This window comes from Notolepis coatsorum, assembly GCF_963971535.1.
Source record: "Notolepis coatsorum genome assembly, chromosome: 20".
NCBI classification, from domain to species: domain Eukaryota; kingdom Metazoa; phylum Chordata; class Actinopteri; order Aulopiformes; family Paralepididae; genus Notolepis; species Notolepis coatsorum.
In genome coordinates this window covers 30,080,730-30,095,239 of record NC_140184.1, presented here as the reverse complement: position 1 = coordinate 30,095,239, position 14,510 = coordinate 30,080,730, and the positions used below count along the sequence as shown (strand labels likewise).

Here is a 14,510-nt window from a genome sequence, read left to right as displayed (position 1 = left end):
TAAAAATGTAAAGGAATGCATTTTTTTCATTTACTCCTTGGAGTATTCTGCGGTTCGTTTGGTCCGGTGTCGGTAATAGAAGAGTTGGTAAGTTAGCTGGGGGGAAAATGGGGGACCCTGATGTAAACAAGACAAAAGTCTTTCTCTGGTCTGCATCCCCTTAACAATTGTGTGTATTGAGCTGTACTGTATTGTACCCATTTTGCTATCTGTTAATACAATTTTCAATCAATCAATCAATCAGCTAGCTACAACAGTCAAGACAAGTTCACCACTCACTGAACGCTACGCAGATAAGTTAGCTAGGCTTTGCTATTGCTAACATAATCAGATTGAATAAATGCATCATCAAAATGAAATATTATTTAATAGTGTGCTAACGTTGCATTATAAAACATATCCCATAGCCATCTTTCCTAGAAATAGAAAGTCCTAGTAGAAGTGACATGGCATAGGGTCGGTATTGTTATGAATTATTATTAGGCATTATCCCAAGCTGCAGGGGGCATGTCTAGGGCTACTGTAGCTAGAATGGAATCACATGGCCCGCTATTTATAGTCATATCAGAGTGAGAGAGCTGTGATATAGAAACTGCCAAGTTATTGTCCGCTGCGAAAGTGAAGGTCGTCCCTGGCTGCGAGCAAACAAACCGGCAATGGTGTTCCACATGTGGTCTGCTGCAGTACCCTGCCCCCCCTGTAGTGAAGCATTTAATATTGAGAGAGGGGTCAAGTGTTCAAGTCTCTTTCCCTGGACAACTGAAAGGCAAGTATAATTGCCATATATGCAACCAATGAATCTGGGAATAATTGGGCACATGTTGACTGACTGAATTGAAATGAATGCACAAACAATTCCGTAGGAACTGATATTGGGTAGGCTACCTGTATAGCCTACTATAGGCCCACAAACAAGGTGGCCGGACACTTTCCCCGGTCTTTCTTGTAGAATAACATTAATTGTGCATTTGTTGAGATAATTAAAGTCTAGCCTAGAGCACCTACACAATATCTCAGTAGCGTTGTGTGAAAAGCTGGGTGTGTCGGCCCTGTAATCCACAACATACTACATGGATAATTGGCTATTATCTCTATGCTCCTTCTCCATATTGATTGATTGAATACTTTATTGACACAACAGTAAAACAACACCCTCTGCTCTTGACCAGGATTGTCTTGGCACAGGCCCCATGCTGCACCGTCATATTTCCAGATCTCGCGAACTAGTCTGGAGGGTGTAATCAACCCTGGGGCCTGCGTGTGAGTGTCATGTCCTGGAGGGCTGAAATGTCACTACTGCCATAGCTAGGCCTTAGAATAGAGAGTGTGTTTGTTTGTGTGTGCGCATGTGTGTGGATTCAGGATTCACTTGGGGAGCATGTGCTTTGTGATCTGACCGCAGAAGTGGTATTGACTTCTCACCTACCTCTGTGTGGATTCAGGAGCCAGCGAGTGCAGGAGCCTCAGGACAGGACTCCCAGTAGCCATGTCGACCCTCCTGCGCTGTGTCTCCTACTCCTCTGTCACCTTGTTCCGGAGTGGAGTTTGTCAGAAGAAGATACCTGGGAGGAGGTCTTTCAGGACATTCCCTGTGTTAAGAGACCAAAATGCTTCCAAAGGTAGGAGAAGCGGAGATGATTGTTTCTGTTTTTAACTTTTTTGCAGAGGACAGCAAGGACCTGGGTGCTCTGATTTACAATGCTCACCTCTGTCCCGGCTAAGGAACTAAATTAAATAAATAAATGAGAGAAAAACAGTGGTTAATTTAAGGACACTCTCGCTTGTCTCGAAGAGAGGAGAAAAAATCTACAGGCCAGGGAGACTGTTGCCTACAAACTGTTGTGTTTTGCAAGAACTAGAGAACTGAAAATAGAGAAGTGCCCTAAATGGGGAAATGTAGTTCTGAACCATCTTGCTATTCACACTGTACTCTCTAGGAGCTGACTTGTGTGAACAAATGAGAGGTCAGTTAAAGGTGAAATGTAGGCCTAGGCTAGCAGTACTGTGGTGTATTCCGTCCACCAATACATGTCTGTGGAATCATATTTGGCCATCATAGATGGCCAGAGCAGTGAGTGTGCTTTGAGTTTGTTGGGAGTTTTGTCAGTTACTCAGAGCTTAAGTCTGAGAGCATGTAGAGAGCATGTTTGAGACACCGTGCAGGCCTCAGTGTGGGGGTTGGCTCACAGCCAATCAGCTGCTAATAATGTCCCCATGGAGGTTAGGTTATCATGCCGTGTATGGACAGATATGTGCAATCTGACACTGTACCCTGTCAGTCACTACTGCACCCGACCAGCCTCACTTGCTCAGTCCTACATAAGACATGCGTGTTCTCCCTTGTTGCAAAATGCAGTGAGGAAGACATTAGAATGTCCTTCTCAGGAAGTCCTTTAAAATAAACTTGTATTTATTGCCCCCCCCCCCCCCCCTCTCTCTATTTCATGGTGTATCATTGTGGTTAAGGATGTGCAGCATACAAAAAACAAGCATACCATGTTTCTTTTTTCTTTTAATTTGTATGATTTGTAACACCTGTTCATAATGCATCTCCTTTAATGTTTTGCAAGATGCGCTTATTAATTAAAAACATGTACTTAATGCGAATCAAACAAAATGCATGATGTTCTCTAGAGCTTGATATATTGTTTACAATAACTTGCATATATCCACTGTGAATGGGTCTCACATTGAGAGTTACAGTTACAGAATACAAATATCTTGGCATCTGGCTTGAGGAGAAATTTACATTTAAATACCATATACACAATCTTGCCAGTAAAATAAAAAATAAAAAATAAAATAAAAAATACACATGATACTGTATTGTACGTTACATTATATAATCATATTATAATTAATTTGTATATTATATTAAACTATATTTACACTATATACTATTATATTATGGTACTATATTATATTGTATATATCATGTACTATATATCTCATTACATTATATATGTGTTGTATACACTATTATGTACTATATACTATTATATACTGCAGGTATACTATACTGTAATGTGTACTATGTGTGTACTGTAATGTGTACTATATGTATGTACATAAAAAAAAAAAAAAAAAAATGAAACGAAACGTAAGTACCTGTCTCAAACCCTGCCCCTTTTCTTGATCCTCCAATCACAGCTGTCGCTTACCTCTGACTTCCTCGTACAAACTTTGTTTGTACGAGGAAGTCAGAGGTAAGCGACAGCTGTGATTGGAGGATCAAGAAAAGAGGGCAGGGTTTTGAGACGGGTCCATTGGACAATGCTGCAATAGCAGCTGGTAAAACGTTGGCGATTTATGGAATGGCCATTGTTATGTGTCCAAAACCAAAAAAAAAAAAAAAAAAAAAAACTGAACTGAAACTGTGGCAAATAATTGTCTTCTTGTACAGTAACAGAACCAGCTTCCCAATGGTTAGCAGAAAGAGGGTCGTTGAAGCATCGGTCTTGGATTATGGAGATGTGATTTATAGACATGCTACTGTAACAAGGTTGAAGCTTGCAATGGTAACCCCCTGGGTGTAAACTCACTCCTAAGCTAATAAATACCCTCCACATCACCACCGGAATTGAACCCTTTTCAGGTGGTGGAATGGATAAGACTGTGGTATTTAACATACGTGATCACATGGTGCTGGTGAGCGGTTCGAGGTGGTCAGAGGACAGGTGTCAAGCACAAAGTGCCTGCTAGTACCTAGTGACCACCATTACAAGTGATGCCGTGAACACTACTGTTTTCACTCAAGCCCTTGGATTATGTACATCACTCAGCCCTCATATTTATCACCGGTTATGGTTATGGTTATGGTTATAGTACTTATACCATTGTATCCTGTACAATGAGGGTGGCCCTCTTTGGCAGAGAGATGTGATTTGCACTGGCATCTGTTTCTATATAAAGACATTGTTGGAGATCTTCCCCCTTATATCACTTAATTATTGGACTGGACCTCTGGACCGTATCATACTCGCTCCAATGATTGACTTCAAACCCCCAGACTTGGGAAATCTCCTTTTAATTTCTGTGCCCCCGACACATGGAACATCCTGCAATGTACCTTTAAAACTCAGTGCATTACTATATTTTTGTTAGTTTGAATCCTTAATGAAAAACCAGTCTGCAGTTGTTTTTAATTGTTTTATCGATTTACTTTCTTGTTTTATTTTTATATAGTGTGTTGTATTTTCTTAATATCATTGGAAATGAGAGTTTACTCTCGTCTCAATTATCTTTTCGAGACTAAACAAAGATTGTATGAATGTAAGCTAATACTGTATCCTCAATAGGGGACTGTATTAACTATGGCTGCCTCCATTAATGATGTAACTCAGTCCTCCTAAAAGCATTTAACACATCCTCTTTCACTGTTAACATTAGTGTTAACATTAGTCAGCTACAAAAATGTTGCAGCTAACACTAGCTACTATAGTATTCAATCATTAACTATCTCTGATTAACACCAACTAGCATTAGCTGTAACATTTGGTAGCTGACATAGTAGCTCTAATGTTTTAAATAATTGTAATGGTTGTAAGTAACTTGTAATGGTTTCAAACATGGGGGCAGCCATATTGTACGTAATATTTTTTTTGCAATCCATTGTTTTTATTTTAGTTTTTGATTAACAGTCATGTTATGTTAATTGGGGCGACAGTGGATCAGGAGGTAGAGCGGTCGTCTGGTAGTCGGAAGGTTCCCTGTTCGATTCCCGCTCCTCCTGGGCAGCATGTCAAAGTGCCCTTGAGCAAGACACTTAACCCCTAATTGCTCCCGATGTGCAGGTTGGCACCTTGCATGGTTGCCTCCGCCATCGGTGTGTGAGGGAATGGGTGAATGTGAGGAACAAAAATGGTAAAGCGCTATATAAAATGCACCATTTAATTGTTTTTGTGTTGTTGTTGCTTATTGTTGTCTTTGTATTTCCTGTTGCAGGACCTTGAAGATGAGATGCTACATCCCAAGGCAGTTTATCCTGTGAAACAAATAAATATTTTTCCACAAATGTCACAATCTCCAAAATCTGCGTGTGTGCGTGTGTGTGTGTGTGTGTGTGTGTCTCCAGGTGTGCTTTACAAGGACATGGTGGTCGGTGTCCCCAAGGAGACTGTACAGAATGAGCGTCGTGTGGCCGTGTCTCCTGCGGGGGTGCAGCTCCTGATCAAACAGGGCTTTCAGGTTCAAGTGGAGAGTGGAGCAGGAGAAGAATCCCAGTTCTCTGATTTGCAATACACAGAGGCTGGAGCCACCATCACCGATAGCAAGGGAGCCCTTGGTTCAGACCTGGTCCTCAAAGTTAGTACAGCACCGCATTACTCTTGTTCATGCAAATATGTTTTTAATTTATTTGAACCAGCATTAATTTCATTAACAAGTAAGAGAATTCAGCTACTCAGTTGTGATATACATTTTATTTTTATTATTGGATGTGAACGACCTCAATGTGTCGTAATCTTTCTGCCCATATAAGGAAGTCCGGCTCCAGCTGGCTCCTGCAAGCTATGGGAAAATGAATGGATTATTAAAAGATCAACCCTAGATTTGTCCGTGGTTCACACAGGCTCTTGACTTTCTCTCTTTGATATGGTGGTGGGATTTTGAAATTTGAAGTGTCAATAAATAAACAAATACATTTGAAATAAAATGTGCAAGCCAAAACGAGCACAACAATGTGGCTCTTAAGAATTGGCTAGTTAATTAAACACAACGACAATTAACACAACGTTCTGTAAAACCTACTGCTCTGTAAAGGACCATTTACAACGGTCAAATAACAATGACTGGTAAATGGGAAAGGAAAATGTCACTATTGTGTGTTTAACATCGATACATTTAGTCATTTAGCTGACACTTTTATCCAAAGCGACTTACAAGTTTTGTACGACAAGTCGGCAGGAAGGGTACGACTCTCATCAGCTGAGTAACAATGTTCCATCATGTGTCCTTGTCTATTGTAGGTTCGAGCCCCTGGGTTGGAGGAGGTGGACCTTCTGAAGCTTAACTCCACCTTGGTGAGCTTCATCTACCCGGCCCAGAACCCAGAGTTGATGCAGAGGCTGTCGGAGAGACAGAGCAACGTGCTGGCCATGGACCAGGTGCCCAGGGTCACTATTGCACAGGGCTATGATGCGCTCAGCTCCATGGCCAACATCGCTGGGTATGAAACGCACTTTACATCACACGTTTGCCATCAGGGCCCCTATGTTATGGATGCCCGAGGAACCTAAACAAGCATTATCAACTTTTAAATCACTTCTTGGAAGTTGGCACACACTTTTGCAGATGTGCTTTAATGTAAAGTGTTGCCTTTGCCTGCCTTTTTATTTTCATATCGTCTGTTGTGTTTTCTATTTATTTAACGTTACTTTTTTTTTTCTCTTTTTGATTTGTCTTTGAATCTAATAACAAAAACAACAATGATAATCATTATAATAATGTTCAGAAAATAGAGTAAGCATTATAGGTGACTGATCTTGTTTCCTGGATAGGTACAAGGCTGTGATTCTGGCTGCCAACCACTTTGGCAGGTTCTTCACGGGTCAGATCACCGCAGCAGGGAAAGTGCCCCCAGCCAAGGTACCTGCTGCTTGTACCTGCTGACAGCCAGCACTGTAATCTGTTGCATCTCTGTTTAACCACTTGCACGCCTGTCTCCATTGTGCCTCCACAAAAACTCACTCTTTGAGGAAGATGGACTTTGTCCTTTGTCCTTAAAAAAATAGAGCAATGAACTAAATAAATGAACATGGAAACATGAATGGATGCGTTTATCTAGTACAAGCACTCAAAGTGCTTTTACAATGAAATGGTCACATTAGTGCCATGCTCGGAGCACTTAACACTCTAATCATTGAGCTCCACACTAATCATTGAACTCTGTAACCTTAACAGCACATGCATTCTTTCCATCCCTGCAAATACTTTTTTATTATGATCCTTTGTCCCGCCGCATTAGCACTATACTTCCTTGTATATACACCTACAACATTTGTATATACATTTGATTTAAAAAAAAGTATTACCATTTTGTCAATATTATTCTAGATGTGTTGTTCTAGCCAGATTCCTTGTGATTGTGATTGTGAAGAATCCTTATGTTATGGGCAGGTCCTGATTATCGGAGGTGGAGTAGCCGGCTTATCAGCAGCAGGAGCAGCCAAGTCAATGGGAGCCATAGTGAGAGGATTTGACACCAGGTACAGTATAGAAACTGGTATAGCATAAAACACACCAGGGCTCATCTTCACAAAGCTTTGCAGAGGAGGAGTGATGATCTTGGGGTCAGTTCAAACCCTGCCCTCTTTTCTTAATCCTCTAATCACAGCTGCTGCTTTCCTTGGATTGGAGGATCAAGAAAATAGTGCAGAGGTTGAAAGGTCAATTAGATAAGTGTGTAGTGAACACATAGCCGTTTATCTGCTTCTGCTTCTGTATATATGTCAGTATGTATAAAGGAATTCCTGTGCCTAATATTTGTGTGTTTCTATATCTTATTTTCCAACCATTGCTGTGTAGTGTTGTTGACGACAACTCAATTTCCCCCTGGGTTCTCTTATCATAGTAGATCAATCAAATGGATGATGATTTAATGATGGCAGTGGTCGTGGCTGATGATCATAGTGACCTCTGAGTGTTCTCTTGACTCTCAGACCAGCAGCTCTGGAGCAGTTCAAGTCATTTGGGGCGGAACCATTAGAAGTAGATATGAAAGAGGCGGGGGATGGTGTTGGAGGTTACGCAAAGGAGATGTCCCCGGAGTTCATCGCAGCCGAGATGGCCCTGTTCGCTAAACAGTGTAAAGAGGTGGACATTCTCATTAGCACTGCACTTATTCCAGGTGAATTCAGTCTCCCATCTTTCCCTTGGTGTAGTTTGTTTGTATTCGTGTTTAATTGTTTAATGTTTCATTTATGTTTTATTTAAAGGAGTACTTCACCCAAAAATGATCATTTGTATATAAATTACTCACCCCTTGAATTCATGAAGATTTGTTTTGTCGTGAACGTTGAATGCAAAACAACTGTAGAAATACTTGATGAATTTAAGTTTATGGAGATTTTGTTCAACAGCTAAACTATATCAAAATCAGTTTACAAACTCTCTCACAACCTGTGCAGTATAATCCAAGTCTCATTTAACCAGTTGTATGTTTAGTACTTCATAAACAAATGCATTTTCACTAAAACCTTGCTAACAAATATTTCTTTCGGTTAAGTGCTGCCTTCAAATGGAACTCATGTTTTCTGTGTTCACGAGAAGAGTCCATATGAACGATCCACTGTTGTGGTATTCACAACATTGTAAGTGGAAAATCGTTAGACTCTGATGCATTGCCCAGTTGTATACTCACTTAAAGTTGAGATCACAAACTCTTGAGTTCCATTTGAAGGTAGCATTGAACCAGAAATGTTTTTGTTAGCAAGGTTTTAGAGAAAATGCATGTGTATGTGAAGTACTGAGCATATGACTGGATAAATGAGACTTGGATTAAACTGCACAAGTTGTGAGAGTTTGTAAATAGATGTTTTGCTGTTGTTGAACAAAATCTCTTAACTTCAATTCATCAAGTATTACTGTTTCTTGGATTCTATATGTTCACCATGGAGACGTGCAGAGAAGAAAATAAATCTTCATGAATTCAAGGCATCACGGTGGGACTTAATTGACATACAAATGATAATATTTTGGTGAAGTACTCCTTTTATTTAAGTTTATCTATACGTTATTCTTTATTTTCCCTCTTCCACTTTGCTTTCTTATTGTCTTGTATTATTGATATAACATATAACATAACCCCCCCTGTCTGCTCTGTCCCCGTGCAGGAAAGCGCGCTCCAATTCTGATCAAGACGGAATTTGTTGAGTCTATGAAGGAAGGGTCAGTCGTGGTGGATCTGGCTGCAGAGGCAGGGGGCAACATTGAGACCACCAGGCCAGGAGAACTATACGTTCACAAGGTGAGTCCCCCGGCGGGGGGAGGGGGGGGGGTTGTAACTGTACATTGGATTATCGACGAAACCTTACTTGGTCCCAAGAAGAGGGTCTCATGTATTACTGGGTTAGGACATTTACTGTACATTGGAGGGGGTTGGGTTAGGACATTTACAGGGGCCAGTTTCGAATTGCTGTCTCCCGTAGGTGCTCCTTGAGAGTGGTTTTAAAAGTGGGTAGTGATTCACATTCCTTTACAGCTGTGGGTAGGGCGTTCCACATTGATGTGGCATAATTGCGAAACGTGTTTAGTCCCTTGTTTGAGCCGAATCTGGGTTTAACATGATTTGTGGAGCTCCCTCTGGTGTTGTGGTCGTGGTATTCACTGACCTTTGGGAAGTATTTTGACATGTACATGGGTACCTTGGTCGTGTAGTGTATCTTGTAGACCAGTCCCATTGCAAGTTGCTGTACTCTGTCGTCTACTCTAAGCCATCCTAGGTTGTCAAAGTGGGCAGGGGTGAGGTGGGTTCTAGGAGTCAGGTCAAGCAGTAGTCTGACCAGTTTGTTTTGTGATTTAGTTTTTAGCGCCTTTGAGGTGTTTTGGTACCATGAGGTGCAAGCATAGTCGTAGTACCCTTGAATGAGTGCTCCTGCCAGAGTCTTCAGTGTATCCTTGTTTACCAGAGAGGAGATCCGGTACAAGAATCTAGTTCGTTGGTTGACTTTTTTTTTATTACATTGGATGCCATTTTGTCACAGGAAAGATTTGCCTCTAGGATGGAACCTAGGTATGTAATTTCATCTTTCCTTGTGACAATATTGTCACTCACTGTAACTGAGAAGCCGTCGGTCTTGCTGAGTTTGTTATTTGAACCGAAGAGAATGGACTCTGTTTTACCCAGGTGTAATGATAGTCTGTTGTCAGCGAGCCAGGTGCAGATTTTGCCGAGTTCCGAGCTGAGGGTTTTTTTCAACCTGTAACTTGTTCTTGTCAGAGACCAGCAGGGCTGAGTCGTCCGCGTCCGTTAATGTCTTGCTTTACCCATTGAGCTATACGGGACCATAGACATGAGGCTCATATGGAACAGACGGATGAACATTTTGCCACAAGGTTTGTGTGGATGTAGTGTGTTTTGATATTCTGTTGGCATAATGTTATTCAAAATGTCACGGATGAAAACCGACTGCCCACTTCCCCTCATAGGTTTTCTTGGACACCTACATGTCGCCTACATGTTTCAGGCCTTTTCGCTTTTTTACAAACATGTACAGTAGGCGACATGGTCCAATAAAACCTCTGAGTGTAAGTGTTCAGATTTCATCTACTGCTTTTTGAACTCCTTTGGCCAATGATCTGCACCTTCTTGCGTGTGTGGGGGGGGGGGGGGGGGTTGCGTTCTGAATTTAATACATTTTGAGCACAATATTATTCACCATCGCATGAGTTTGAAGGTGTCTCTATCCTCCCCAGGGTGTAACACACATCGGCTACACAGACCTCCCCAGCCGCATGCCCACCCAGGCCAGCACTCTGTATTCCAACAACGTGCTGAAACTGCTCAAAGGCATCAGCCCAGACAAGGAGTACTTCCACTACGTACCCCTGGAAGAGTTCAACTATGGAACTGCTGACCATGTCATCAGGGGGACCTTGGTTATGAAGGTGAGTTGGCAACCGCCATCTGTCTAGCATCTCTCTCTCTCTCTCTCTCTCCCTCTGGGCAATGTTTACTAGATCCTGTCATGCTAACACATACGGTGCCAAACGGACCCCTTGCCAGCTGTGAATAGCTCATGTTAAAGTCAGGGATTTAAGGTTTCAAAACATACTTTTCCTGGAATTCTGGCTTTGACACGATGTTTACAGCGTGGGGGGGGGGGGGGGGGGGGGGGCGTGCGGCCTCAGCAGGACATATCACTTTACCCCTTGTTAAACTAAGCATTATTTGTTATTGTCTTTCAAAACCACTATTAACTGGTTGGCGATTGCCGTTTGTTCAGTGTCTCTTATGCAATCTGTGACTTAGCGCTTGAATACTCCCTCTGGGGCAGAATCCCGCCACGTGAAACACCAACATCCTTGATCTCTGTATCTCACGCCAACCTTTTTAATTTCTCAGTCTTGACCGTTGTTGTGCGCTTGTACCCAGGATGGAAAGATCATGTTCCCCGCCCCGCTCCCCAAGTCCATCCCCCCTCCGCCCGTCAAACAGAAGACGGTCGCTGAATTGGCCGCCGAGAAGAAAGCGGTGGTCTCCCCCTTCCAACGCACCATGACCAACGCTAGTGCCTACACGGCAGGTCAGAGGTCACATACACACTGAACAGACCAACACACAGCAGTGTAATGTATTATAGTGTATACACAGTAGGGCTGGATGAGGGACGTTATCTGCTTAGGTATATAATGTAATCCAATTTATGTTTCTCATATTGGGCTGCATGGCAATAGGACGTGTGATGCAGAATTCAACAGAAAATGTCATTTTCATTCAGTATTTCACTCATACTTAGCTACTCTGCCCCTAGTGGTGGCTCACATGCATGACATCTTCCAGTTCACTGTGTGTCCTTATTAGGACCAGAAGCATTTCATTGTCCTCACTACCAGGGGTTTAATGATGTGCAAAATGTGGCCGATACCGATAACGGATATTTAAGTGTCTGTATAAAACAAAAGCATACATGATACCGATAAATAAATACAAATCTGTATCATCAGCCAGATACATGTTCGCTGGCCCACTTATAATAATACAAAAAAAAGTTGTAATCAGTTGCTTTCCACCACTCACACACGCACAACGCAAACGAACAAAAGACACGCATACGTATTTACTTGCTTGCTGAGGTGTGTTGTGTCTCTGTAGGTGTGGGCACCTGCCTGGCTCTGGGCCTGGCTGCTCCCAATGCAGCGTTTACCCAGATGGTGACGACCTTCGGCCTGGCTGGCATTGTGGGATACCACACTGTGTGGGGTGTGTCACCAGCTCTGCATTCCCCTCTCATGTCCGTCACCAATGCCATCTCAGGTCAGAGGTCATATAGTGTTCAGTCTGCCTAAAAAAATCCAGTGTATGATGATAGCTGTGCTATACAAGTGGAGTTTTATATGTATTATTTACAACCTTTTCCTGTTTCTCTCCTTCTCTATTTTATCTATCCGTCTGTCTATGTGTGTCTCTCTCTCGCTCTCTGCCCTCCCCCCTCTCTCCGTCGCTCAGGTCTGACAGCGGTAGGAGGTCTGGTTCTGATGGGCGGAGCTCTTACTCCCAGCAACTTGCCTCAGGGTCTAGCTCTGGCTGCTGCCTTCATTTCCTCCATCAACATCGCTGGTCTGACCCTCAACACACACACATACACATACATACATACATACATACATACATACATACATACATACATACATATATACATACATACATACATACATACATACATACATATATACATATATACATACATACATACATACACATAACAGTAAATAATAATTATTTAAAGATGCGTTGTGTTAGATTTTAATTTCCATGTGAAATGAGGACAGTGTTGACTCAACCATGTACAATTGGGAGAAGCACATCATTTTGGGGTTGTGTACCTCCTCATTACTGGACTAATGTCTAATGAGGACCACGTATACTCAACTACTAGGACAAAAATGTGTTTTTTGACTAAATCAAAATAGTGGCCATATTATTTTATGTATAATTTTCATCTTGATAATATTATGTGGGCTATCTCACAGGGACAGCACATCTCAAATGTCATCATGATCGGACAAGCCGCAGAGGAGTAGTTCATGTGACAAAACGTTCACAAGTAACTCATCGCTTCCTGTTTACCATGTTTTTTTCTGAATACAATTGGATCTGTTGGTGGTCATCAACTATCTAAATGATGCATTTAAACTTAAAGATGTTGGTCCCTAGATGCCATGTTTCATAAGAATCTGGTAAACAGCTGTAGCAATACATGTAAATGTGAGTGTTGCTTTAACACATTCTGGGCCATTCGATTTCCCCATCTAGCTATTGCATAGTACATAGTTTCACTGTGCGTCACATTGTTTGTAGAGCTAAATCTATATTTTATATTATAGCTATGGATACAATACCATGGTCATTTGACAGTAACTATCTTCCGTTCAAGATGCAAAAAAGAATACATTTTTTCATGAATACGTTCATGCGTTATCCCGTGGTGAATATGAGTATAATTTTGGAATGATCCGGGCTAATTCCTGGGAGGCCGGCCACAGGGCGCAACGTGAATTCTACTAAAACCATTGGCGTTTCGTCCCTGGACACGCTACTATAAAATAAAATCAATCATAGGTATTATGTTTCATCATGAATGCATGAAGGGGGGGGGGGGGGGGGGGTCGTTTCTGATTATTTGATTGCCAGTAACGTCATTCGCTATTACCACGACAACACACGCCGATCAGGGGGCTGGGTATGATAACCTTGCACGATCAAGCTGAAATTGACGTCAGATTGTCCTTACCTGTGGTCGGTGGTATTCCAAAAAGAATATTCCAATTATTTGTTCGCCATCTGGTCCATCCTATGCCCATCTGGACCACAACATATGGATCGGGGGTCCCGAAAACGATTTAATGCGATCGGGTGAAGCCCTAGGTTTCCCATTACTAGAAAAGTCCGTCCGGAGCGGTTTAAACATAGCACCCGGTCTGGAATAGGGTTTACTGCACTCTCGATACTGCCTACTAGCAGGATCTGGCCGGTACTGCACCTTCGGAGTCTCAGTATTCCTTTTAACGGCATATACTGCAATACTGGGAAGAGGGAAGGAGAGCTAATTTCCTTCAGTCCTTGTACCAAAGTATCCAGCTGACGTTACGGATATCATTACACTGGCCGTTGTAATTGTGTATTGGTATGAAGAATCAAATACCCACAACAACGTTATGAGGGATCTCCCTTTGGCTTTCTTGTAGATCAGTGTGGTTATACATACAGCTTAGGAAAAGCAATTTTTTTTTTTTATCCACTTTTTCTCCCATTTTCTATATTTTCTCCCATCCCAATTTCGTATCATCCAATTCAACCCTCCCCTGTCACGAACGCTGTTTCTTGCCTCCCACAAGCCGGCTGCAATGTGGACTAAGTCATACATAGCACAAGTCCCCTCCGGTACTTGAGGTAACGGCAGTCGCATCTTTTCACCTGCGCAGCTCGATCTCTCAGTGGCGAGGAGTAACGCGTGGGAGGCTCACGCTGCCCCCGACACTTCCTGATTCTACTGCGCAGGCGCACCAACCGACCTGTAGGAGTCGCTGTCCACAACGCCCGATCCCCACCCATCAGTTTCCCACCCCCTAATACGGCCAATGTGTATTAGTATGAACGACCAGCTAAACTGAAAGCAATGTGGAGCGCTGGGCTCGAACAGGCAAGCCCAGCGTCTCCGTCATTCGTGGCGAGCGCCTTGCCCATTACGCCACGTAACCGCCCAGGAAAAGCAATTTTCAAAGGTCTTGATTTCTGGGTCACCAAAATAAATAGGGCTCTTCCTCTAGAGGTCATGAGCATTCACAGCAAA

At 42.4% G+C, this 14,510-nt stretch overlaps 1 protein-coding gene across 1 annotated transcript in view; it reads left to right on the top strand.

The window, feature by feature from the left end:
- The first annotated feature begins 76 nt into the window (after nt 1–76).
- The window catches only part of nnt2 (nicotinamide nucleotide transhydrogenase 2), a 39,306-nt gene continuing 24,872 nt past the window's right edge, over nt 77–14,510 (top strand). The window contains exons 1-12 of the mRNA XM_084337739.1: nt 77–87; nt 1,443–1,619; nt 5,075–5,304; nt 5,967–6,166; nt 6,498–6,585; nt 7,117–7,205; nt 7,659–7,846; nt 8,832–8,965; nt 10,414–10,605; nt 11,093–11,243; nt 11,813–11,974; nt 12,167–12,277. Coding sequence (XP_084193865.1) covers nt 1,487–1,619; nt 5,075–5,304; nt 5,967–6,166; nt 6,498–6,585; nt 7,117–7,205; nt 7,659–7,846; nt 8,832–8,965; nt 10,414–10,605; nt 11,093–11,243; nt 11,813–11,974; nt 12,167–12,277 — 1,678 coding nt within the window. The 5' untranslated portion in view covers nt 77–87; nt 1,443–1,486. The remainder of the gene's footprint in view (nt 88–1,442; nt 1,620–5,074; nt 5,305–5,966; nt 6,167–6,497; nt 6,586–7,116; nt 7,206–7,658; nt 7,847–8,831; nt 8,966–10,413; nt 10,606–11,092; nt 11,244–11,812; nt 11,975–12,166; nt 12,278–14,510) is intronic.